General features: G+C 43.3%; 2 protein-coding genes across 5 annotated transcripts; one reads left to right on the top strand and one right to left on the bottom strand.

Moving 5' to 3' along the window:
- Positions 1–6015: 6015 nt before the first annotated feature.
- Positions 6016–11610, bottom strand: LOC120099632 (uncharacterized). The gene is given in 2 exon segments (XM_039100723.2): positions 6016–10252; positions 10254–11610. Coding segments are annotated over 2 exon segments (5187 nt in total). The 5' UTR covers positions 11216–11610; the 3' UTR covers positions 6016–6027.
- Positions 11611–20577: 8967 nt separating this feature from the next.
- On the top strand, positions 20578–25586 carry Tspy1 (testis specific protein, Y-linked 1). 4 transcript variants are annotated; one of them, XM_039100721.2, is made up of 7 exons: positions 20578–20672; positions 21585–21799; positions 22456–22576; positions 22719–22830; positions 22915–23060; positions 23155–23252; positions 23852–23944. In XM_039100721.2, exons 2-6 carry the CDS (start codon positions 21738–21740, stop codon positions 23215–23217), a joined length of 504 nt encoding a protein of 167 aa, XP_038956649.1. In that variant the 5' UTR covers positions 20578–20672; positions 21585–21737; the 3' UTR covers positions 23218–23252; positions 23852–23944. The 4 variants fall into 4 exon arrangements, 3 of the variants coding, with proteins under 3 accessions (XP_038956649.1, XP_008771894.1, NP_075212.2); XR_005498751.2 differs by lacking the exon at positions 21585–21799 and adding an exon at positions 25129–25586 and having other exon boundaries at positions 20587–21337; positions 22499–22576; positions 23155–23240; positions 23852–23940; XM_008773672.4 differs by lacking the exon at positions 21585–21799 and having other exon boundaries at positions 20587–21337; positions 22499–22576; positions 23155–23240.
- Positions 25587–26432: the final 846 nt, after the last annotated feature.

Here is a 26432-nt window from a genome sequence, read left to right as displayed (position 1 = left end):
TATCGTAGGGCATGAGTTCTATGCCAAACTTTTACAATAAATATGAACACTTACCAAGCTACTAAGGAAAAGTGAGATTAGACAATAGTTAGGAATGTTAAGAAAAAGATTCTAGGTTTTCTGTTAAAAGTGACTGATCTTAGTGGATTTGAGTTGAAGACCCAAACATAAAGCCACGTATACACAGACACCTGACTTTTCATAAAGAATCTAGAAAAACAAACTAGAAAAAATATAGCTATATTTGGATTTTTTACATGTAGCAATCTGGTTTAACCTGTTTATCCTGAAAAAACTCCAAATGACTCAGATTTTAAGTTATATCAGATATACTGAGCCTATTAGAAGAGAAAGTAGAGAACAGCTTTGAAGTTATTAGCACAGGAAAAGACTTCCTGAAGAGAATACCATTAACAGATGGACTAAGATTTCTGAATTTGTGTTCTTTAACAATAATTGGGAGTTCATGAAACTAAAATGCTTCAGCATTTGTTTGGACATCATCTGGACAAGGCAGCAGTCTACAGAATGGGAAAAGATTTTAATCAACTACATATATGTAGATGATTAATATCTAAAATAACTGACAGATGTCTGCTATCCAAAATATATAAAGAACTCGAGAAACTAAATATCAAAAAATCAAAACCCAATTTAATAATTGGTTACAGATCTAAATAGAGAATCTCAACAGAGAAAACCCAAATGACTGACAAACACTTAAAAGAAATGTCAACACCCTGAGTCATCCCAAAAATACAAGTTGAAACTAGTTTGAGATTTCATTTTACACAGTTCAGAATCTCTAAGATAAGTAACAGAAGTAACATCTCCTATGGTAAAGATGTGGGACAAGGAGAACACTCTTCTATTTCTGATGGGAGTACAAACTTGTACAGCCACTCTGGAAATCAATTTGGTGGTTTCTGAGGAAGTCAGGAACTAATCTACCTTTAGCTCTAGCTCAACTATGCTCATCACAGCTTTATTCATAATAGAAACTGGAAACAGCCTAGATGCCCCTCAACTGAAGAATAGATAAAGAAAATGTAGTTCATTTACACAATGGAATGCTACTTAGCTATTAAATACAAGGACATCATGAACTTTTCAGGAAAATTGTTTGAAACTAGAATATATCATTCTGAGTGAGGTAACTTAGACCCAAAATGACATGCATGGTATGTACTCATGGATAATGTGGATATTAGCTATTAAGTCTGTTGTGGTAAGATTAAATAAGGCTTCTTTTATCTCATATTATGTCTGGCACCATAGTACCTCATGGCATCTGTTGGGTGATTTCATCTCAGTCAGTAAAGCATCTTACCTGCTCTGCTCCATTCCATATCACACTGCTGATGGCTACCCTCTACGCCTGGCAACAATTTCTCTACCCATCTAGTTCTCAAGGCAGGTTGCCACCATGCCAAATATACACATCCCAATTTTGTGGTGGCCCAGTGTGTCCAGCCACCACACACTCTGTTGAACTCAAATCGCCATTTGAAAGAACACACAACACAGTAACCTCTGATCCAGATGATAAGATATAATTGCCTACCTAAACATACAAAGTCCTATACACATCCATCCCTTAAGAATATTCATAACAGCCTGTAAATGTGCAGAAAGGAATCTTAACATCTGCCACCATGTTCTCCCAGCTGCTCTCACTTCTCAATGGCTCCAGTCTCCTCCTCCTTTCTAAAATTTTTCTCCTGCCCATTTTTCATTCTTGTCCAATGACAGGCCTTGTTCTATCTTGTGCCTGCCTTCATCTGCATAATGACATCATCCTACATAAGTCAATGATAACTAATCTAAAATTCATGGAAACACTGAGATTGGTTATATAATAGGGGGACTGGAGGAGACAGATGTCATTAGGAAAAGAAATAAAATATTTAAAAATAAGTAAAGTGGGGACTTAATTTGGAGGATCAAGTTGAGAGGATGAGGGAGGGAACACTGGGAAAGACAGCTAAAATTAAGGGCCACTTGAGGGGCAGTATAGAAACCTAATACAGTAGAATATGGAAATATGAAGGTGATCTGAGTGAAACTTCCTAAAAAATTCTCTCTCTCTCTCTCTCTCACACACACACACACACACACACACACACACACACTTTTATGAAATCACCAAATAATGAGAGAAACAGAGTACTTCTAACTGGTCATCTCTTGTAAACAAATAAAATGCCTTCATAACTGAGGTTGGGTTCCATCTAATTCAGTTATTGCCCAAAGGGGACCCATGGGAATCCTCAAATAAACTGGGCTTTTGCCAAGACTACAGGCTGCTCTCCATAAGCTGACAGCAAGACCTCATAGCTGAAGACAAACACCTACACCACTCACTGAATATGCAGAAGCTGACCTGGTGCCAAAATAAAGCCTTTACCACTATATTCTAGTATTTTTTTAAATTTTATTTATTTTATGTATGTGAGTACACTGTCACTGTTTTCCAGACGTCCACAAGAAGAGGGCATCAGATCCCATTACAGACAGTTGTGAGCCACCATGTGGTTGCTGGGATTTGAACTCAGGAACTCTGGAAGACCAGTCAGTGCTCTCAATCTCTGAGTCATCTCTCCAGACATATTCTAGTATTTTTATTACAGGAATGTAGTAATAATTTATTAATAAATCCCAGCACAGGTTGCTTCCCATCTTGACATTTTCTTCCTGAATGAAACACACATACACACATAGCCTTATATTTGAATATGCCTTAAACAGCACAATAGCTGGGTGACTATAAAGCATCTATGCTGCTAGACTCTCCCTCTTGCCAATAATTCCAAGTTAGTACTTACTAATTTCTATGTTCCATCTTGGCTGCTCTTAACTCCAATTAGTCAGCTGTCTGGGCCATGTTTTCTTGAGCCAAGCATAATCAAAACACCACATTCCACTCCCTGCCTCATAGGCTTGTCAAGACACATGAATCTATGGGGGTTATACCAAGCCATTCAACAATAAAAAATTTAGTTCAACTTTCAAAGTCCCCACAATCTCTAACAATCTCAACAATGTTAAAAGTTCAAAGTTTTTCTGAGATCCATCCAATCACTTCACTGTAATCCCCAAAGCAAAACAGGAAACCACCTGGGCAAACTCAAAACTCTGCATCTTCGTGTCTGATGTCAAAGTGGTCTTCAAGTCTCCAGCTCCTTTTTCATCTATGTTGATTACAAAAAGACGTCTTTCTATTAGTTTGACTCCATGCTAGCAGCTTTCCTTGGCAGAAATCCCACACCTCTGACATCTTTACCATCTTGGGATCTCCAAGTCAACTTCAACTTCCTAGCTTCTTGTTCTAATGTGTGGGATCCACACATGATCTTCTGAACAACTCCAAAGGGCTGGCATCACTTCTCCAGCTCTGCTGTCTATACCATTCTAAGCTATGGTTGACTCCACTCCATTGGTGCTGCTATTCTTGGTGATCATTGATAGTACTGGCAACTGCTGAAAGACCCCCGAAGGGAGCCCCCCACTCAAGTCTCGGGAAAGACGCGCACCCAGTAGGACACAGACACCAACTTGCTGCAATCACACGAGGAAGCTTTATTGTAAGCGAGATGAAACGAGAGCTCAGGCCAGCATGCTGGGGTCGAGACTCATACACCACACAGGGAGTAGAGGAGTTCGACCCCGACCTGAATTTCCACAGAGCTTATAAAGGAAAAAAACCACAAACCAGGGGGGATCAGGAGGGAGGGAGGAGGGGAATTCCAAAACCATAAACTGCCCATACAGTTAGGTCATATGCTAGTCATGTGTAACACTAGGCAACACACCCAGGACTTTGTGACATTGTGATTAGGGGGTAGTGACATTTTACAGGGCCATTGGACCATTGTGGCCGGAGGCTATGGGTCATTGTGGCTGTTCCAGGAAACTTTTCATGCAAGAATATTCCGGGAACCATTGTACAGCAAGGGAGGGGTGAAAAGTTCATGTTCTCACAGACTCTACTTCTTCTTTTTGAGTAGCTAGACCCCTACTTCTTCTTTTTGGGTAGCTAGGCGGCTTTTTATTAAATTTTTAATCCTTCATTCCCCACTTCTTCTTTTTCATCGGCTCTAATCTTAGAGCCATTGTTCATCCCATTGTAACTCTTGGTACTGTTGTCGCAGGACCAGTACCTGAACAGCACTCACTCTTTCTTTTATAAATGTCACCAGCCTATTGAATATACATGGCCCGAAAGTAAGTAGAAGCATGAGGATTATAATGGGCCCAACTAAAGTAGAGAGGAGAGTGGTTAACCATGGGGACTTATTAAACCAACTTTCAAACCATCCCTGTCTGTCTTCTCTTTCTTTTTTCCGTATATCTAAGCGTTCTCTAAGTTTAGCCATCGAATCCTTGATTACTCCAGAATGATCAACATAAAAACAACATTCTTCTTTTAGAGCAGCACAGAGTCCTCCTTCCTTGAGGAATAATAAATCTAGTCCCCTTCTGTTCTGTAGTACCACTTCAGATAGGGAGGTTAAAGACTCTTCTAGTTTAGTTATAGATTGTTCTATGGATCTAAGGTCAGTATCCATAGCTGCCCGTAATTCTTCATAATATTGGGGGGTCTGAATTAATGCAGCGGCACCCGTACCAACTCCAGCCGCTATCCCCAGTCCCATGAGTACTGCAAAGGTCAAGGTGATAGGCTCTCTCTTCCAACGACCTCGGTGATCAAACTCATCTACAAAAGAGCCATCATCGTGATATAGGAGTCTAGGAACGAGTTGAACCAAAATACAGTAATCTTTGGAAGTATTGAAAACAGAAGTTGATACACAAGGAGTGAGACCAGTGTTGCAGGCCCATACTGTGTCTAGGGGGGGTACTAGATACTGATTACCTTCCGTAGGCTGGACGGTTTGCGTTTGATTACAAAGGTGCTGTTTATCATGAGGTACCTGGCCTAAACAAAGTCCACTTCCTGAGACTGCTGTTAGAGTTAACTTTCTGTTTTCCCCCCAGGGGCATTGAGAGGAGTCTGTTGTTTTGTTGTAACCCCTGGTCTGAGCAATACCTTCATAATATGGGGGGCTAGAGGCATAGCACAACCAACAAGACTGAGTAACGTTAGGATTGGTACGATTCAGGACCAGGAATGCCCCTTGTATTAGGCTAAACAGACGATTTTCAGTGTCCGGGGGTATGGGAGTATTTGAAGTGGAGGGAGGTTCTTTAGCTAGGACATTAGGACCTACAGGTTGGGCTGGGGGGCTACTGAGGCTTAAGCGAACCATGACTGATGATCCAGGCTTGTTATTATAATCATTAAAAACTACCCCCCATCTCATGCCCCTCATCCATGTTTGGGTATCATAATTTTTACCAGTGTCTGTAAATTTGATCCGAATTCTATCTAAATCAGCAGAGCGACAGTCAAACCTTTTATATGGTTCCATTATGACATACCTCCCTGGCCCAGAGTTTTCAAAAGAAAAGGTAGCCCTGTCATGAGTATATTCGCTGTCCCATTTCCAATCACCGTCATTGGAAGAAACACAACTCCATTTAGCACAATAATGTGAGGCTGGCCCCCCACATATAGTCTGCTTATTATGCTCTGGGCAGCAGTAAAACCCATAGCTTCTTATTTGATTAGGGGGAATGGAAGTGGGGATAATCTGTTTGAGGCAGAAAGCTAGGTCAGGCCACCATGTCCCTGGCGGTGCTATTTTGGAAGTGGTGAATAAAACCTGATCCAGAGCAGGACCAAGAACCTGCCAGGTTAGAATTAAAGGCTGATGTGGGTTGTAATTTGGTAGGTAAACCTGACCTGAGTGAGGAGCAGCCTTAACTGAATCATCTGGTGGGTGCTCACGGTCAGGCCTGGTGGTCTTGGCGTTGAGAACACGAGTAGTAGCGTGGTCTCGGTTTGCATCAGCAGTAGCAGCGACAGCAGTAGTAGCGGCGGCTTTTGCGGCGGCAGCAGTCTGGATGATTTCCGGTTTCGCTGGCGTTGGTTTCGGAGGCGTGGGTTTCGGAGGCGCAGGTTTCCTAGCTGGAGGATTCGCAGCTCCTATGTTTCCTGGCCATATTCCTGCATCTTGGCTCTTCACTTCTGCAGCACAGGCGAAGCTTAAGAGGATTATCAGTAGTTGCCACCATCCAGTTGTTGTCTTCATTTTGGCTGGGTGTCTTCTTGACGTGGGAAGCGTGTATCCAAGCAGCGATCCCATCCACCTTTACTGCCGTGGGGGTGGTCAGCAACACCAGATATGGTCCTTTCCACCGAGGCTCCAAGGTGCCAGCTCGATGTCGTCTGACTAAGACCGAATCTCCAACCTGGAACCTGTGGGGCACCTCTGAAGTTCCCGGTGCGTAGGCTTCTTTTATCTGGTCCCAGATCTGTGTTCTGATGACTTCCAGAGCCTTTAGATGAGTAAACAAAGCAGAGGATGAGGAAGAGTCGGCACTGGGATCCAATATCCCACTGGACTCAGTCAAGGGGGGCGGTCCCCCATGGAGAATCTCATAAGGAGTGAGGCCGAAACGTCCGGGTGTGTTTTGGACCCTAAGAAGCGCAAAGGGAAGGAGAGTCACCCAGTCTTTACCACCGGTCTCAATGGCTAATTTAGTTAGGGTCTCTTTTAGAGTTCTATTCATTCTTTCTACCTGTCCTGAACTCTGGGGTCTATATGCACAATGTAATTTCCAATCTGTCCCCAGTTGCGAGGCCAATCCCTGACTTACCTGGGCAACAAAAGCTGGCCCATTATCCGAGCCGATTACCTTAGGTACCCCAAACCGGGGTAAGATTTCTTCAAGAATCTTTTTGGCCACCACCTGAGCAGTTTCGGATTTTGTGGGGAAAGCCTCCACCCATCCTGAAAAGGTATCAACAAAGACTAATAGATATTTATTACCATATTTTCCTGGCTTTATTTCAGTAAAATCCACTTCCCAGTGGACTCCTGGTCGGTCTCCTCGTCTTCTTTTTCCAGGTTCTTGATAGGGCTTAGCGGCGTTAGTAAGTGTACAGGCCTGGCAAGAGTCAACCACCTGCCTAATTGTTGAATTCAAATTTAACACATGGTATTTAGAAGCTTTGACAAGTTGTTTTAGTTTATCTGCCCCTAAGTGAGTCAACTGGTGCAGTCTCTGAACATAACTTATTCCTTCTTGTGTTGGCAGGATCACTCGCCCATCCATAGTCCGCGCTACCCCATCAAAGCTGAATTCTTGAGCTTGTTTTCTGTAAACCATATTTTTTAATATTTTAAAATCATTGGCTGAATAAATGTAGTTAGAGTCATCAGTAACTGGAGTTTTTACTGGAGTCTGACTCTTTTCTGCTAATATTGTTACCTGCTGGGCCACCTGTTTTGCCACGAGGTCCGCCATTTGGTTCCCTTTTGTTATAGGATCTTCTCCTTTTTGGTGACCTGGACAGTGAATAATGGCCACCTTCTTTGGCAAATGTACTGCCTCTAAAAGGGCTAAAATCTCTTCTTTGTTTTTGATGTCTCTTCCCGCCGAAGTGAGTAGCCCCCTTTGCTTGTAGATGGCTCCATGTATATGGGCTGTAGCAAAGGCATACCGGCTGTCGGTATAAATGTTAATGGCCTTACCTTCTGCCAATCGCAAGGCCTGAGTCAAAGCCACGAGTTCGGCTTTTTGAGCTGAAGTTCCTTCTGGAAGACTACTTGCCCAGATTACCTGTTTTCCATCTACCACTGCCGCTCCCGCTCTCCTTTTTCCTTCCACCACAAAACTGCTGCCATCTGTATACCAAGCAGGCACACCTGGCCATGGTCGATCAGTCAGGTCCTTTCTTGTTCCGGTTTCTTCCGCCAAGATATCGACACATTGATGTATTGGGGTGGAGTTATGCATCTCAGGGAGAAGAGTAGCAGGATTAAGAATGGCAGGTGGGGCGAAAGTCACTCGTTCATTCAGTAACAGGCTCTGATAGTGGGTCATCCGGGCGTTAGTCATCCACCGGTCCGGGGGCTGCCGCACGATACTCTCCAGAGCATGGGGAGCAATGATAGTCACATGCTGACCTAGGGTGAGCTTGTCAGCATCTTTAACAAGTAAGGCCACGGCAGCAATGGCTTTTAGGCAGGAGGGCCATCCGCTGGCGACCGGGTCTAACCTTTTTGACAAGTAGGCTACCGGGCGTTTCCAGGGCCCCAGAGCCTGAGTTAAGACCCCGCGGGCTACTCCAGCCCGTTCATCAACATATAAGGTGAAAGGCTTAGTCAAATCTGGCAAGGCCAGAGCAGGGGCTGCCAGTAGTGCAGCTTTTATGTCCTCAAAGGCTCTTTGGTGCTCCTCGGTCCAGGTGAATGGGACCTTTTCTTTTGTAAGAGGGTACAAAGGAGCTGCCAGTGTTGCGAACCCCGGTATCCAGAGTCTACAAAAGCCCGCCGTCCCCAGAAACTCACGTACTTGTCGCGGAGTGGTGGGGGTCGGGATCTGCATCACAGTTTTCTTTCGAGCTTCGGTGAGCCACCGCTTTCCTTCTCTGAGAGTGTATCCTAGGTAGGTCACCTCAGTGCGACACAGCTGAGCTTTTTTAGCAGACACCCGGTACCCCAACTCACCCAATTCATTTAGGAGCCTTTTGGTCCCCTCACGACACAGTTCCTGGGTTGAAGCAGCAAGCAGTAGGTCGTCTACGTACTGCAAGAGAGAAATCTGGGGGTTTTGTGCCCTGAAAGGCGCAAGGTCTCGATGGAGCGCCTCATTAAAGAGAGTAGGGGAATTTTTGAACCCTTGGGGCAGCCATGTCCAGGTCAGCTGGCCAGTGTGTCCTCCTTCTGGATCTCTCCACTCAAAAGCAAATAGTGGCTGGCTGTTGGGATGCAACCGAAGGCAGAAAAAGGCATCCTTTAAGTCTAAGACAGTGTACCAAGTCCGCTCTGGTGGTAGGGAACTTAGTAAATTGTAAGGATTTGGAACCGTAGGGTGGATGTCCTGCACCCTTTTGTTAACTTCTCTTAAATCCTGTACTGGTCGATAATCATTAGTCCCAGGCTTGCGCACAGGCAGGAGAGGAGTGTTCCAAGGGGATTGGAAAGGCACTAGAATCCCTAGTTGTAGCAGTCTCTGAATATGTGGCCGGATGCCTTCTTTAGCTTCCCTACTCATAGGGTATTGTTTGACTGAGACTGGAGAGGCATCGGCTTTTAATTCTACTACTACTGGCGGTACTTGCTTGGCTAACCCCATCCCTGTCTGCTCCGCCCAGACTTCGGAAAAAGCAGACAGCCACTCGGGGGCTAGTAACTGTTCGGGATTCTGCTCATGGAGGCGGTATTCTTCTTCTAAACTTAAAACCAAACATGCAACAGGGGCCTCTTCCCAGGTTACTTTTGGCCCTTTTGAGGTGAACTGTACTTGAGCCTTAAGTTTGGTTAATAAGTCTCTTCCCAGTAGGGGCATGGGGCATTCAGGAATCACAAGAAAAGAATGAGTCACTTGGCTTTTCCCTATATCTAAGACTCGTTTAGTGGTCCAGGGGTAAAGTTTACTACCAGTGGCTCCCATTACCATAGTCCTCTTTTGCCCCAATTGTCCCAGTGGCTTGGTCAAAACTGAATGTTCTGCTCCTGTGTCTACCAAGAAATCAACAGGAGTCCCCTCCACAGAAAGAGTTACCCTAGGCTCGGGGAAGGGAGTCGAGCCCCGACTTCCCTAGTTCTCTTCAAAGGCCAGTACCTTGGGTCCTCTTTGTTTCTTTTTAGGACAGTTTCTGGCCCAATGTCCTTTTTCTTTGCAGTATGCACATTGATCATTTTCGAGCTGCAGTCTTTTTCCTCCCGGAGGTCTTCTTGCTCCGTTGCCCAGGTACCCTGACTGTCCCTTCTCTATCCTTTTGTCACCTACTACTGCGGCCAAAATCTTAGTTAAGTTCCTCTCCTGCCGGCGATCACGCCGGTTCTCTCTCTCCTCTGCCTCTTTCTTTTCTCTCTCTCGTTTCTCTTCCTCTGTTTCCCTCTTATGATACACCTTCTCTGCTTCTTTTACTAGATCTCGCAAAGTGTAGTCCTGGAGCCCCTCTAACCTCTGCAGCTTTCTCTTAATGTCTGAGGCAGACTGCCCAATGAAAGCCATGGCTACAGCCGCTTGCTGTCCCTCCGAGGAGGGGTCAAACGGTGTATATCTCCTATAGGCCTCCATCAGTCGCTCTAAGAAAACAGAGGGTGGCTCTGCTGGTCCCTGAAGAACTTCTCTTACCTTAGCCAAATTAGTGGGTCGCCGAGCGGCCCCTTTCCGCCACTAGAGTCCGGCGGTATACTGTGAGACGCTCCCTACCTTCCGCAGTGTTGAAGTCCCAGGCTGGGCGGGTCAAGGGGAAGGTTTCATCTATAAGATTGGGGAGATTAGTGGGGGTCCCATCTGGTCCGGGGACATTCTTTCTGGCTTCCAACAGGATCCTCTCCTTCTCCTCTGTGGTGAAGAGGGCCTGCAGGAGTTGCTGGCAATCATCCCAAGTGGGCTGATGGGAAAACATAAGGGACTCAAGAAGCCCAGTCAAGCCCGAGGGATTTTCTGAAAAAGAAGGGTGATTAGTTTTCCAGTTGTATAGATCAGCTGAAGAGAAAGGCCAGTACTGCAAAGGGACAAGTTCATCGGGGCCTGGCGGGGGGCCACCAACATAGGCACGGAGGGGCAGGGCAACAGTGAAATCCCCTTCTGGGCTGCGGCCTCTCCGGCTCCGTGTCCCCGCCGCAGGCCCCCCCACCCCGTCCCTCTCGGCAGGTGCCGGGGCCGGGGGTGCAGATGGTCGCGGCAGAGGATAAGGGGGAGGCTGTGGCTCCGTCCACAAAGGGTCCTCGATCTCAGGGTAGATCTTTGGAGGTTCCGAAGGGTCTGCCGACAGTTGGGTCTGCTTAGGTTTAGCTGCCGCAACTGCCACTGTCACTCCAGACCCCGTGATCCAGGGCTTAACCCAAGGTGGGGGATCCTGGACCAGGTCCTGCCAGACGATGATATAGGGGATCTGGTCGGGATGTCCTCCTACTTCCTGAAAGACAATGCGCTTAACAGCGAGAACAAGAGACAGGTTAAAGGCTCCCTCTGGTGGCCATCCTACCTTAAAGGTTGGCCATTCGGATGAACAAAAAGTCTGCCAGGGTCCCTTCTTAACGTCTACTGAAAAATTGTGAGCTCTAGTCCTTACTTCAGTCCAGTGATCCAGAGTCAAAGTCAAAGGAGTCGTTACTTTCTGTCCCATGTTGAGCTCGACAACACACACCACACACACGAGCACAAACAAAAGAGAAAAAAGAAAACAAAACCGACGTCGACTTCGTGTCGACCAGATGCACTGAAACTGATCGGCAGGTTGCAGACCTTGCCTAACAAACCGGTCGTCAAGGAGTAAAGTCTCCTCTGGACCTATCAGATGGGGTTCACCAGGCGTCCCTGGTCCCCCCTTGTGTCCTCCTGGGACGTCTCCCAGGGCGAACGGACGGTGGGTACCTGGACACGTCTATCCCTATCCACCCCGCTCTCCTTCCTGGAGCGCGGTCTCACTGAGCATCCGCAAAACCGAAACAGCGATCGCACCAGATTCCCAGACAGAACATAGACACGGACACAGACACAGCGCTGAGATAAAACAGAGAATCTTACCTCCAAGTGGGTCTAGGACCCCTGGGTGGTCGCGCAGATCCCGGACGAGCCCCCAAATGAAAGACCCCCGAAGGGAGCCCCCCACTCAAGTCTCGGGAAAGACGCGCACCCAGTAGGACACAGACACCAACTTGCTGCAATCACACGAGGAAGCTTTATTGTAAGCGAGATGAAACGAGAGCTCAGGCCAGCATGCTGGGGTCGAGACTCATACACCACACAGGGAGTAGAGGAGTTCGACCCCGACCTGAATTTTCACAGAGCTTATAAAGGAAAAAAACCACAAACCAGGGGGGATCAGGAGGGAGGGAGGAGGGGAATTCCAAAACCATAAACTGCCCATACAGTTAGGTCATATGCTAGTCATGTGTAACACTAGGCAACACACCCAGGACTTTGTGACATTGTGATTAGGGGGTAGTGACATTTTACAGGGCCATTGGAACATTGTGGCCGGAGGCTATGGGTCATTGTGGCTGTTCCAGGAAACTTTTCATGCAAGAATATTCCGGGAACCATTGTACAGCAAGGGAGGGGTGAAAAGTTCATGTTCTCACAGACTCTACTTCTTCTTTTTGAGTAGCTAGACCCCTACTTCTTCTTTTTGGGTAGCTAGGCGGCTTTTTATTAAATTTTTAATCCTTCACTGCAATATACTAGGATCTTCCACAGCAACTAGACCTCACCCATAGCCTCTCATAGGCTTTCTTCATGGTCCTAAGCCTTAACTCTTTGCATGACCCCTTCAATCCTGGGACATCAACGGCAACTCAGGCTGCACCTTCACCAATGGACTTCCTTGGCCTCTCACAGACTCTTTCATGTCTTCAAAACCAGACCACCTGGGTGACTCTTACACATTACTTAGTCCAGTGGCAGCATGAGGTATAAATATGGCTATTTCTGAAACACAGCTTCTTTGTGTTCTCAGAAACATTTCCCAGAAGACTTCAACTCAGTGATTCTGGTCTCTTCTTCATCACTGTTCATTTCTTAGCTTCAGATCATCATTACTTGCTCAGTAGTCTCTTCTCTTCTTGACTCTAAAGCCAGAGCCAGGTGACCAAATTCTGCTGAGTTCTACTGCTTGCTGGAGCTGGAAAATGGCACCCCTTACCTATTACAATATCACCAGCCTTTTGTTTTTCAACCCTTTCACTGTCTAAGCTTGGCTATCCTAGAACTTGCTCTGTAGATTGACCTTAAACTCAGAGATATGCATGGCTCTCTCTCCTAGTTACTGGGATCAAAGGCATGTGCCACCATGACCTTTCCTCTGCTTGGAACTTGCTTTATATCAGGCTGACTTTGAACTCAAAAATATGCTTGCCTCTGTCTCCTGAGATTAAAGATGTACCACCATGTTTGAACCTAAGCTTAGCTGGATGGGATCTGGCTCCAAAGTTACTACTCCCTCTATCTGTTTACCTCCATTTCACTTCTTGGTGCCCTTTTATTATTTAAGCCACACATTTTCTACTTTCTTTCTAAGCTTGCTACACTTCATCATAACACCTTTCATGAGACTAAAAACACAGCACAAAGTCTAAACTGGATAGTTTTGAGACCTTCTTTGTAATTAATATAAATCTCTATACCTTAGCCTCAGGCAGACTGTTTGGACAAAGGCAAGAAGCAGCAACATTCTTTACCAAAATACAACAAGAACACTTAGTCTCTCCACCAGATACTAAAATTCTTCTCCTCTAACGCCAAGCCTTCACAGTTCAAATCACCTTTAGCAACAAAGTCTTGCATATTCCTGCTGGGATAGCCCATTAAGCCTTACTTAAAGCATTCCACTGCTTTCCAAATTCAAAGTCCTTAAACCCTCATTCTTCCAAACAAAGCCTGGTCAGACCTATCACAGCAATATCCTAGTCTCTGGTACCAACTTCTTTCTGTCTTAGGGTTTTACTGCAACACCAAGACCAAGGCAACTCTTTTAATTTTAAATTTTCTTTATTATTACTTTTTTTTTACATTCCAGTCATTGACCCTCTCCCAATTCCCCCTCCAACAGTTCCTCATCTCATTCCTCCTCCTCCCTGTCTCCAAGAGGATGCCCCTGTCCAAGTCTCCCTCCCCTGAGCTCCCAGCAAGGCCTTCCCAGTCCCTGAGGCCTCAAGCCTCTCTAGAGTTAGGCATGTCTTCTCCCACTGAGGCCAGACCAAGCAGTCCTTTCTTATATATATGTATTGAGTGCTTCAGACTATGCTGCTTGGTTCTTGGTTCAGTGTTTGAGAGATATCAGGGGTCCAGGTTAGTTGAGACTAACTAACTAGTCTTCTTCCTCCTCAGCTTCTTCTAGCCTTTCCCTAATTCAACCACAGGGGTCCCCAACTTCAGTTGGGTATAAGTATCTGCTTCTGTCTCAGTCAGCTGCTTGTTGGTACTGTGAGAGGAAAATCATGGACTTTAAAACTGCATGGAGACAGGCAGGTAGACCAATAGAAGAGAATTAAAGACTCAAAAATGAACCCATACACCTCAGGTCACTTGATCTTTGACAAAGGAGCTAAAGCCATCCAGTGGGAAAAAGAGAGCAATTTCAACAAATGGTTCTGGTTCAACTGGAGAAAAATGCAAATTGATCCATTCTTATCACCATGTACAAAGTTTAAGTCTAAGAGGATCAAGGACCTCCACATCAAACCAGAATACACTCAAACTCATAGAAGAAAAAGTGGGGAAGAGCATCAAACACATGGGCACTGAGGAATATTTCCTGAAAAAAACACCAATGGCTTATGCTCTAAAATCAAGAATTGACAAATGGGATCTCATAAAACTGCAAAGCTTCTGTAAGGCAAAGGACACTGTGGTTAGGACAAAATGGCAACCAAAAGATTAGAAAAATATCTTTACCAATCCTATATCCAATAGAGAGATAATATCTAATATATATGAATAACTCAAGATGTTAGACTCCAGAGAGCCAAATAACCCTATTAAAAATGGGGTACAGACCTAAGCAAAGAATTCTCAGGAATATCAAATGGCTGAGAAGTACCTAAAGAAATGTTCAACATCTTTAGTCATCAGGGAAATGCAAGTCAAAACAACCCTGAGATTCCACCTCACACCAGTCAGAATGGCTAAGATCAAAAACTCATGAAAACAGATGCTGTCAAGGATGTGGAGAAAGAAGAACACTCCTCCATTGTTGGTGGAATTGCAAACTGATACTGTGAGGTCCTTCTGGGACCTCTTGAATGAGACTCATGGACAGGTGATCGATGCAAAAGCAAAAGGAGTCTCTTATTGATCCAACATGTGCTGGGGATACATCCCTTTAGAGAGAGATGACCCCCCAGTAGTCTCTAATAGGGAGTTATAATATATATTTATATTATATTATATATTTATATATATAGCTGTATGTAGTATATACTATCACATATGATATGATATAGGCAGCTTTCTTTCTTTTTTTTTTATTAACCTGAGTATTTCTTATATACATTTCGAGTGTTATTCCCTTTCCCAGTTTTCGGGCAAACATACCCCTAATCCCTCCCCCTCCCCTTCTTTATGGCTGTTCCCCTCCCCATCCTCCCCCCATTGCCGCCCTCCCCCCATAGTCTAGTTCACTGGGGGTTCAGTCTTAGCAGGACCCAGGGCTTCCCCTTCCACTGGGATCTTACTAGGATATTCAATGCTACCTATGAGGTCAGAGTCCAGGGTCAGTCCATATATAGTCTTTAGGTAGTGGCTTAGTCCCTGGAAGCTCTGGTTGCTTGGCATTGTTGTTCATATGGGGTCTCGAGCCCCTTCAAGCTCTTCCAGTTCTTTCTCTGATTCCTTCAACGGGGGTCCTATTCTCAGTTCAGTGGTTTGCTGCTGGCATTCGCTTCTGTGTTTGCTGTATTCTGGCTGTGTCTCTCAGGAGCGATCTACATCCGGCTCCTGTCGGCCTGCACTTCTTTGCTTCATCCATCTTGTCTAATTGGGTGGCTGTATATGTATGGGCCACATGTGGGGCAGGCTCTGAATGGGTGTTCCTTCAGTCTCTGTTTTAATCTTTGCCTCTCCCTTCCCTGCCAAGGGTATTCTTTTTCCTCATTTAAAGAAGGAGTGAAGCATTCACATTTTGATCATCCTTCTTGAGTTTCATGTGTTCTAGGCATCTAGGGTAATTCAAGCATTTGGGCTAATAGCCACTTATCAATGAGTTATAGGCAGCTTTCTAACAATAGGGGCAGAATTTGAATAATGGTAACTAGGCAGGGTACTGTTGGTGGGGCAAAGGGACCTCCAAACTGACTTGTGGTCAGTGGACCTCTGTGACTTTCCGAGGGATTTGGATTGGGAGTCAAAGGGGCTTTGTTCAACAGTTTAGCTTGTAGCTGTTCCAGGAACTAAACTAGCTGTACTCCTCCTGGAAGGAAAGGGTCTTTCTCTGTTTGGATGTTTGTTGTAGAATTTTCTCACTGGCCTCAGATTAATCCTAACTCTGGCTTTTTCAGTACAACCACTCTGGAAGTCAGTCTGGCAGTTCCTCAGAAAATTGGACATAGTGCTATCTCAGGACCCAGCTATACCACTCCTGGGCATATACCCAAAAGATGCTCCAACATACAACAAAGACACGTGCTCCACTATGTTCATAGCAGCCTTATTTATAATAGCCAGAAGCTAGAAAGATTCCAGATGCCCTTCAACAGAGGAATGGATACAGAAAATGTGGTACATCTACACAATGAAATACTACTCAGCTGTCAAAAACAATGACTTCATGAAATTCTTAGGCAAATGGATGGCACTAGAAAATATCATCCTGAGTGAGGTAACCCAGACACACTTGGTATGCATTCATTGATAAGTGGATATTAGCCCAAAAGCTTGGATTACCCAAGATATAATCTACAGACCACATGAAGCTCAAGAAGAAGAAAGACCAAATTGTGGATGTATCTATCTTTCTTGGGGTGGGAGGCAAAATATTCACAGGAGGAAATAAAGGACAAAGAGTGGAGCAGAGACTGAAAGAAAGGGCTCACAAAAGTTGGGCTCTCTTGATCTCATTGTAAATTCCTTATTGCATCAATAAAGCTCTTTGCTTATTAGTTTTAAAAAAAAATCTGTGTTACACCCACATATTAAATGTAATTTGTAATTAAATGTTACTCTTTCCACACAGTAAATGCATTCATATAACAGCAAACTAGACTGGTGAAGTCATTTTTCCTGTTGCTACTTGTGGTGGCTTGCATGAAAATGGTCCTCATATCCTGATGTGAGTGGTACTATCAAGAGTTATGGCCTTGTTGGAGTTGGTGTAGTCTTAGAGGAAATGTGTCACCAGGGATTGGGCTTTGGTGTTTAAAAAGCTTAAGACAGTCCCAGTGGCTCATGCTCTCTTTCTTGTGTTTGACTTTCAGCTCCTTCTCCAGCATCAAGTCTGCTTGTGTGTTGCCATGCTTCCTGTCAAGATGATAATAGACTAAATCTCTGAGCCTATTAGCCAGCTCCACTTAATGTGTATGTAAAGTATTCCTCTGGCTGGAATACAGACATGCCCTTAGTATATACTTTTAGTCCAAAACAGTGAAGGTAAAGTTAGTTTGTAGAAGGAAGTACCCATGTTTGAAAAAAGTGATGTCTAATTGAGTAGCATATCAGTGAAAGATTTGACAGAATAGGCTATACCTAACTCTTAAGAGAGCAGAAAATGATGCTACTTAAAAGACAGCAATGTGGGTTGGGGATTTAGCTCAGTGGTAGAGCGCTTGCCTAGGAAGCACAAGGCCCTGGGTTCGGTCCCCAGCTCCGAAAAAAAAAAAAGAGAGAGAGAGAGAGCAATGCAAATTGAGAAAAGAGAAAGGAGGCAGTTTTACCAGGAGAGTTTTACAGAAACAAGCTAGATGAAGGCAAAAGAGAATGAGCCAGAGAATGAGAAGGGTCCAGAAGATTAGGACAGATTATCAAAGTAAAAAGACAAGCAGAGCAATTCAAGAGAGGCTCAGAAAAAGAAGACAGAATGAATAAACTCAGCTTGCAGAGGAGTTTCAGCCAGAACAACTCAGTTGAACCAGCCAGCCAGAGTTCAGAAAAAGCTACAGAGGCTGACTTTATTCAGCAGTAAAAGTCTTAGAGTCTGAAAAAGCTAAAAGTTTCCAACATGAGGCTTAGGTTACTGGATTCAGGCAACAAGAGAAAACAATCATTTAGGTGAATAAAAGTTACTTTTACAGTTTGCAGTTAAAACATGTAAGAATATGTTTGTTTGTTCTGTGTTAAATCCTTGCAACTTCAAGTTTCTAATTGTAATTAAAAATAAGTTCCTGTTTCTTAGATGTGATGTAAAGTACAACACATGGTTTTCGATCTACTCTAAATTTTTTAGTCTGTTTCCCTGTATATACTTACCCTTGTACCTGCCTTTTAATTGTGTCTTTCTAACAATACATAATAGCCAACCCTGTCTACCCCTAAACATTGTCTCTCCTATAAAAGGGACTTCAAGAATCTGGCAGGAGCTGATCTCTAAAATACTGACTTAGGAAGAGACAGCCAGACTGTTCACTTCCAAGTACACTGCAAAATATAGCTACTTCAACTGGCCAAAAATGGATTAAGTCTAGTTTGTTTGTTTTGCATATTCTCAGGTTTAATGTTTTAGGGAATGAACTGGAGTGACCAAGGTTGTGCAACTAAACTGTCCCTGGTTTCCTTACTTTCCCTACTTTTATTCATTGAAAACAGTGTGAATCCATGGATTGGTATGAAAATGGTTTGAGAAATCTCTAAAATGAATGTTAATTTTATTTTTGAATAGAGATTGGAGTACTGGAGGCTTTCCTTGTGGGATTTTGATGTCAAGAAAAAAACCAAGAGTCCTGACTTTCCATAACAATTTGGTCAGGACTCCTGGATGACACATGAAATGGGTCAAGAGCTTATTATCCTTGATTCTAAAAGCAAGGTAGATGTAGTACTAGTTATCCCTAGATGTGATGAATCTCATTCTAGTCTCAAAGTCACAGAGATCTACTTGCCTCTGCTTCTTGAGTGCCAGGAGTGTTTGTCACTACAACTCATTTAACTCCCTCTTCTATGTTCAGTGTAATGCTTGCTCAGCATTTCCACACAGCTATTTATTTCACTCACTTTTTCATGGTTCTCAACATAGATTTCGACTCACAGAATCTGAGACTTAAGATTTGATGCTGAAAGTTGACATAAGAGAAATGATTCTGAAACTCCTCATTTGGGTGAATTTTATTATAGGTGACTTAATTTGAATACTTGTTTCCGCCCATGTTTGCCATAATATTCTTTACAGTACTACCAGTCATCATCAAGAGACTTGACAATTGTTGACTTTCATTAAAAGTTTGGTGACAGCGTTGCCAGAACATATTGCAGAGCATTTCATGCCCAATATCCTTTTTTTTCTTTTCACTCCATCCATCCTCAGTAGTAAAGTAGCATTAGTAAGCATACAGCCCTGTCACCATAGATGTCATCAGGATATGCTTTATCAACTAGTTTCATATTATGTCCCATACTATGAAATCTGTGAGTCAAATGTACATTTGTATCTATTGTTTTATAAGCTGTGTACCTTCATGTACCTCCAAAATGGCCTTGACCTCTTCAAAATAACAATGTGAAACTTTACTAGCATGAGCCATATAAGAAGAATAAGAATTAAAATTTTTCATCAGGAAATGCCCAAACTATATACATATTCATGACACTATAATGATAATATCTTAATACCTAAATATGCCCATCTTTTTGAAAAAAATCACTGAAATAGTAAGTAATGAACACCCATGGGTTGTATCAATGATTGAAGAGTTAAGTCTACAAACACACTTGCCCTGCTATAATATACGTAAAGACTAAAATTGATTATTATCAATTTCTTTGTTTCATTTTCAGAATATATTTCAATTTCCAATCAAGAAAACAAGCAAGTCCTTTATCCTTCTAAGCCATTAACATTTTTCCTGATTGACAGAAAAAGGGTACGTGTGGGAACGATCATCCATCCTAATCTTGCTTTTATGGGTTCAAAGTGTAGCAATTGAAGGAAGAGCAGCAATTATTGAACTTCTATACCCAACTTAAGCAACGTTCCCTCCCACTTGACCTTAAGACACTCACTCACTATTCCTTTGTGGATTATGTCTATAGTTCGTTTCCTTGATACATAGACTGTGATTTTGGGCTCCCAGTTAATGTGTCAGGCATTGAAGAATGTCTGTGGAAACAAAATAACTTAATAAAAATAATCCTTTAGTGCCAGAATTAGTTCTCCGTTCTATTTCATAAGTATTGTTGTTTTTTCTGTAGCTGTGAGAGAAGCCTATTCTGCTCCTATTTTATTAAATAATATACCATTCACCAGCACTCCTTCACTTTGTTATAATCCTCAAAGCTTAACTTCCAATGGAATCATTTTGCTTATAGTTCTGTGCATGACTTGAGAGATGATTCATTCTTAACTTTGCCAACTGAGTAATACATTAGTTTATATGAATCCTGCTTAGGGAGAGGATTTTCTCTCTTTTCTTGGTAGAAAGGTGTGCAAGAAGCAGACCTAATGACCAAATGACATCATCAACAGCTGCATGCTTTACAAGGACAGCCATTCAGTAGATCACATATGTGTTCATCTGACCAATGAGTAAAAGTATATCAGTAATAGTAAACTACAATGGCACTCCCAAGTATTTGCCAACCTGTATGTTTCAGGGAGAAATGACATTGGGGAATGGGTTATGTTGGTGTTTGGATTTCCTCCGTTCTACTCACTCTCTGAAAGAAGTCGTGACCTCTTCAGGGTCACAGGCAGAAGCTTAAGGACACCTGGAGAAGTGGTACAGGACCAGAACCCAGGGACTAGGTGAGGGTTGTGCTTGTGATCACCAGACTGGTTAGAGGTGGGCAAGATTACCTATGTACTTCTTAATGTAAGACAGTTTGAATCCTGTCTCCTGCTGACGTCACAGAAGCTCACCCGGTCCCGATAGCAACAGAATCTGCTATGAAGGGCTGCTGGAAAAACTCAGAGGCTGGTTGGCCATTCCGAAGATCATCAGGTAGCATTTGAAGGGGCCTGCTGTCTTGTGGCTCAGGCATCCTTGTATAGGCTGAGCATATGGAGAATTCTGAGGAGGAGAGTGTGGGCGTGGCTCCCCAGGAATTCCGGGAACTGGTACTCCTGGAAAGCAGCCTTCTGGAGGGAGAGCCCTCAGTACAGGCACCAGAGCAGAGCCCAGGTGCTCCTGCTGGGGACAACCAGATGGTGAAGCCTCTGGTAATATGTGGTCCTGTGGAAGATTGGGTACCCCTTGCAGAGGTGCTACATCACCCTGACACGTGTGAAGAGGGTGACGAGGCTACTATGGCGGAGTTGAAAGTCACAGAGGTGGTAGATGTCAAGAATGAGGGTGAAGAGGTAAAGGATCAGAAACAGGAAGGTGAACAAGATCAGCAGCCTGAGCTGGAAAAGAACCCAGAGCAAGCCTGTGATTCTAAAGATCAGCAAGGGATACAAAGGCTTCCACTGTCAGGTGGCGGGCCTGCAGAACGCAGATCTAAAATGGAGGAGCTGGAACTTCTTCAACTGGAGCTCAGCTTTGTGAATGCCCGCTGTAGCGGAGCTTTTGCCCGGATTAAAGCAAAAGTGGCCAAAATGCGCAGACCTCACTTTGATCGCAGAAAGACCATAATCCAGGGCATTCCAGGCTTCTGGGCTAAAGCTGTATCCTTAAGTGTACTCTCTGGACTTGGCAACAAAGACAGCCAAGTGGTTTGGAGAAACTAGCTGATTAAGGAGAACTGCAGGGTGGTTTGGGGAAGGAGTTACGAAGTTTAGACAATAGAAACGAATCTCATAGCGCTGTGTACAAAATATAAGTGGGGTCCTTGAGCAGCAGATCCTCAAGCAATTGTTGCCTAGGTAGGGGATGTGGTGAACCCTGTGCTATTCCATAATCCTTTTTCCGCAGGATACAAAGAATCAGATTCAAGTACAATAGAGTGGATTGGACAGGCTGAGCATGGTTATGCCAACTGCATGCAAGACACTCATGAGCATCTTTCTATGATCAGGAAAGATGACTTTGGCCAGGGACACCAATCACTACTGAGAGTACCCTGTCATGGGATATTTACAGAAACATCATTTTACAGAAAGTCGATTATTTGTCCACCCTTTTGTCAGGTAAACAATGTGGTCCCCTTTAGCACCAGCCCCTAATTGATACTGCCACGTTCAAGACCTCAGTTCCGTGATAATTCAGAAGGTTTAGGTTTAGCATTTAGATGCATATTTACTGAAAAAATATTCTATGAGTTTTGAGGCAATCAATTAATTTGAGTCTGCCAGGCACTGTCAATCCCTTTCCTCTACTATCATCTTCCTATTGATATAAAAGCTGCTTACATGTGAAATGTGTGCCAGTGTGAAAAGTGTATGGGCTCACATACACACTCCTTGCACAAGATCAGGAAGGCAGATACAGCCCATGTTTTTGTCAGCCTTTGTGCATACACTGGCCTTTAGTAGCTTAGGAATATTAGATCAACAGCCACTTTGTCATCCAGCTAGCTTGTTTTCTTCTGTGCATACAAGTTTTCTGCTTCTACTGACTTTCTCTGACTACCCATTATCCTCCATAGCATCAGTAAATTCCCAAAGAGTGTAATTTCTTCCTCCTACAAAGGTTCAGATTTTCACAGAACAGATGACTTAGAACATCTTAGTCATCTTATAGGAAGGGACATAGGACAAAGAAGGAAAGACCTCATGGCCATGTGTCTATGTTGGCTCCTGCTCCAAGGACCACTCTCATTACACTGTGGCCCATTTGCTTCCAGCTCCACTTTTAATAGTATAGCACAGTTCCTTGACCAGAGGCAGATGATGAACCATCCCCAGATGTCCTCCATCATCAGCAACCAAGATGAAGACTTACTGAGCTACATGTTGAGCTTGGAGGTCAGTTGGAATTGTGTCTGGGCAGAGAATAAATGGTGTTTGGGGAAAAACAAATGTGAACAAGTATTGCATCCCATTATTGTGTGAGGGTTCTCATAACACACCTAAAGATTTCCCATTTATTTCTTCCACATCTTGACAGGTGGAGGAGTACAATCCTGGGTTGAGGATGTGCAGGATGATGTTTTTCTTTAGTGAAAACCCATACTTCCGGAATGACATTGTCACTAAGGATTATCAACTCAGCATCATTGGTACATATGGTCATAGGTTTTCAGGTGTTGCCTGGGTAGGGGATGTGGTAAACCCTGTGCTATTCCATAATCCTTTTCCCGCAGGATACAAAGAGTCAGATTCGAGTACAATAGAGTGGATTGGACAGGCTGAGCATGGTTATGCCAACTGCATGCAAGACACTACCAGACTCACTTTCTTCAACTGGCTGTGTGCACACAAATTCCCTGGCTCCAACAGGATTGCTGAGGTTGGCTTTCTCTGACCATTCATTATCTTCTAGGGCCTGGGTGGATTACTCCTGGGAATGGGATTTTTATCTTCTGCCCTCCTTCCAATCACAGATAATCATGGATGACTTGTGGCCAAATCCTCTTTACTACTACCCTAAGGAAGACCACTCATGAAGAGAGAATTAGGACTGTGCCAGGTGAATAGACAGGTATACTCTGAAATGGTGTTTATCTGGGGCCTCAGTGAAGAATGAGACATGGCCAGGAACATTTACATGTGAGAGAAAGTTGTATTAGTAGACTTTACATACCTCTAGAGGTGATAATTGTACCCCCCACTCTGTGGTGGATTAAATACATTCATTCCTGTTGAGAATCCTAGATCAGAATGGTTCACCCAGGTTCTTGCCTTCAACTACACGATTTTCCATCTCAAATCAGCATGGTTCTCTGTGTGATCCTCTTTGATATCCTCCCACCTGTTCTCTAGGAGTTTCTACTAATCCAGGCCTAGAGAACCTGTTTAAATAAATACCTTGGATATACAGGGAGAGAATATGAGGTAGTCAGGAAAAAAGAAGGCATCATAAAAAGAAAACCTTTTAAAGGACCTAGGGCCACTTCCACATGTCCCAGTGTGTGTGTTCATATGTAGATGCATATCTCGTCTGTGAGTATAGATGTCTGAACCCAGGTGCTGTAGAATTTTGAGAATCACCAGAGCTAGGGCAACATCCACAAAGAACTGGGAAGTATTTAGGAAGCAAAGATGGTGAATATTCACCTTGATTCTCATTTTTTTCTACAGGATAAAAAGCAGAGCATTTCTGACTGTAGACCATTAATGAAGATGCTCATCGTGTAAACTGGAATTGACTGAGATAAATACTGGCAAAGGTCATCTAGCTTCCTGTTGATTATTTGTGGAGTGTGGATAATCACAGAAGTAATATCCAAGCCCCTGGAGCTAAATTCTCTTCAGCCAGAGTCTCTGACCAGACTAAGGACTTGGAGGATAAGGGTTGAACAGGAGATGGATACATTGAATTGCCCACATTCCTCACAAACATGGGGCCTGTTTCCACTGCTTGGTACTAAGTAACAGAGATCCCTAAGGCCTGCTTAGATACTGTTGAACAGTAGTCCATTCCTTATCATTCGTTTACCCCAGTGAATTCCTTGGCCATTGTGTTGGCCTAGCTTTACCTGCATCCAGTTGAACATCAAGTTGTTGGTAAAATAGGAACACAGATAAAATGTATTTTATAAGGGTAACCCCTTCACATTGGTCATTTCCCCAGTGCTATAAGAATTGCATTAAATGATTTCCTTAACTCCCAGATAAAGAGAGTTTAGGGCTTGCATCTCAGCCAGTACAAGGTGACAGTGCCCTAACCATAGGAGTATTAGTACAAATCCATTTTGTCTGAGGTAATTGCCATGTAATGTCACCACTGGCAAGATGGGTACCTACTCCTTCCCCCAAATCTCTTTAATACAGGTCCCTTCCTGTGTTAATTCCATCTGAGATCGTCATGCTGCAGATGTGTGGAGAGACACATCAGGGCCCAAAACCTAGCTTTGCCTTGGGGGAAGTATTGAAGGAGAGATCTTTCTAGAAAGTTGCAGAAGGTCTTTCTAGAAGCACCTTCCGCCAGTGAGTGGGTTTGTTTTCCAACAAGCTTCAGCTCCAGTGGGTGGATATTACATTGGGTGTCCCACATGTCCCTCAATGTTTTTGTGTACGATGTCCCATCCACTAAACAGAGATGCTGTCTCCAGTATTTACAATAACGTCCAGCAACCCTCCACCTCATACCTCAGCTGGAATTTGAGTAGGACTTGATATGAGCAGTGACACTTCAGTTTTCATACTAAAGACTGTTACAGTGGAAAGATAATTCCCTTTCCCCAGTTCTTAGGAGCATGAGGTGTCAGGAGCTGTTTTTAAACATCTGGCCCGGAGAAGAGATAGTCTTTATGTAGGAAGGATGGGGATAGTGTCCTTTCTTAAATACTGTTTTCACATCCTCCCACACAGGAAGGAAAAATGTTTTATCCCAGCTCTTTGCTTCTCCAAAGCAGGATGATGATCTCTGCATTCCTACCCAGGGGACTCACTTACCATAGAACTCCCTTGCAAATATGGAATTATAGAGGAACATGAACAGAGAATGATGGCCACCTGAATCTCCCTGTCCTCGGTGAGGTTATAAAAGAGATCTATTTATAGTCTAAACACTAAAAATTACTAGTGATCAAATACACTCCCAGTAGACTTTTCCAGATTGCAGCATGTATTTCAACCTTGATAAATTGTAAAATGAAGCATTATATGACCTATACACATCAACTGAGTCGAGAAATCCCACGTTTGCATCTTTACTAGTGTCTACTAGCTTAGTTTCCATAACAATCTTTAATATGATGCACACTAGGTTCTTAATTCAAAAATAAATGCAACATTTTGGTAGAAATTTAAAAATCACTGTGATTTTGATCCAAGAAAAACAAAAAAATTCCAGAAGAGATGCACATACTGTTCCATAAGTTTTGGTTTGGTAGGCACATTTATTGAATTCTACAAAGCTTTTAATTTCTTATTTCTGCTTGAACTCTTAAAATTCAGTAAAGAGTTGTTCAGTTTTCACAAATATGTACACCTTCTGATTTTTTGTTGTTGTTGAAGTCCACCTTTATTCCAAGGTGATCTGATAAAACACAGGTGTTATTTGGTTTTCTTGTATCTGCTGAGGCTTATTTTGTGACTGAGAATATGGTCAATTTTGGAAAAGGTACCATGAGTTGCTGAAAAGAAGGTATACCCTTTTGTGTTTGGCTGAAATGTTCTATAGATGTCTGTTAAGTCCATTTTGAATCATAACCTCTGCACTTTTATTATTTCTCTGTTCAGTTTCTGTCTGAATGACCTATCAATTTTGTGAGAGTAGTGTGATGGAGTTTCTCACTATTAATGTATCAGGTTCAACATGTAATTTAAACTTTATTTGGGTTTTTTTTTACAAGTGTGGGTATCCTTGCATTTGGGGCACAGATGTTCAGAATGGAGATGTCATGTTGGTGGAATTTTCCTTTAATGAATATGAAGTATCATTCCCCATCACTTTTCACTAATTTCGGTTAAAAGACTATTTTATTAGACATTAGAATGGCTACTACAGCTTGGGGTTTTGGGGGGGGGGTATTTGTTTGTTTGTTTTTGTTTTTTTGATCCATTTGCTAGGAAAATCTTTTGTAGCCCTATATCCTGAGGTGATATCTGTCTTTGTTGCTGAGGTCTAATTTTTGTTTACAGAAGAATGATGGATTTATTTAATGTGTTCATCCTCTGTTATCCTTTGATTTGGGCAATGGAGTCAACTTATGTT

This window comes from Rattus norvegicus, chromosome Y, assembly GCF_036323735.1.
Source record: "Rattus norvegicus strain BN/NHsdMcwi chromosome Y, GRCr8, whole genome shotgun sequence".
NCBI lineage: Eukaryota > Metazoa > Chordata > Mammalia > Rodentia > Muridae > Rattus > Rattus norvegicus.
The sequence above is the reverse complement of the archived record's forward strand: the minus strand, read 5'-3'. Positions and strand labels throughout refer to the sequence as shown.

What these genes read in the sequence shown, in the direction of transcription:
- Tspy1 (XM_008773672.4), top strand. Translation starts at nt 20,732, where the DNA reads ATGGAGAATTCTGAGGAGGAGAGTGTGGGCGTGGCTCCCCAGGAATTC. An exon ending in CAGGCTTCTGGGCTAAAGCT is followed by an intron (nt 21,338 to 22,498) that starts GTATCCTTAAGT and finishes GACCAGAGGCAG; the next exon opens with ATGATGAACCATCCCCAGAT. An exon ending in GCTCCAACAGGATTGCTGAG is followed by an intron (nt 23,061 to 23,154) that starts GTTGGCTTTCTC and finishes TTCCAATCACAG; the next exon opens with ATAATCATGGATGACTTGTG.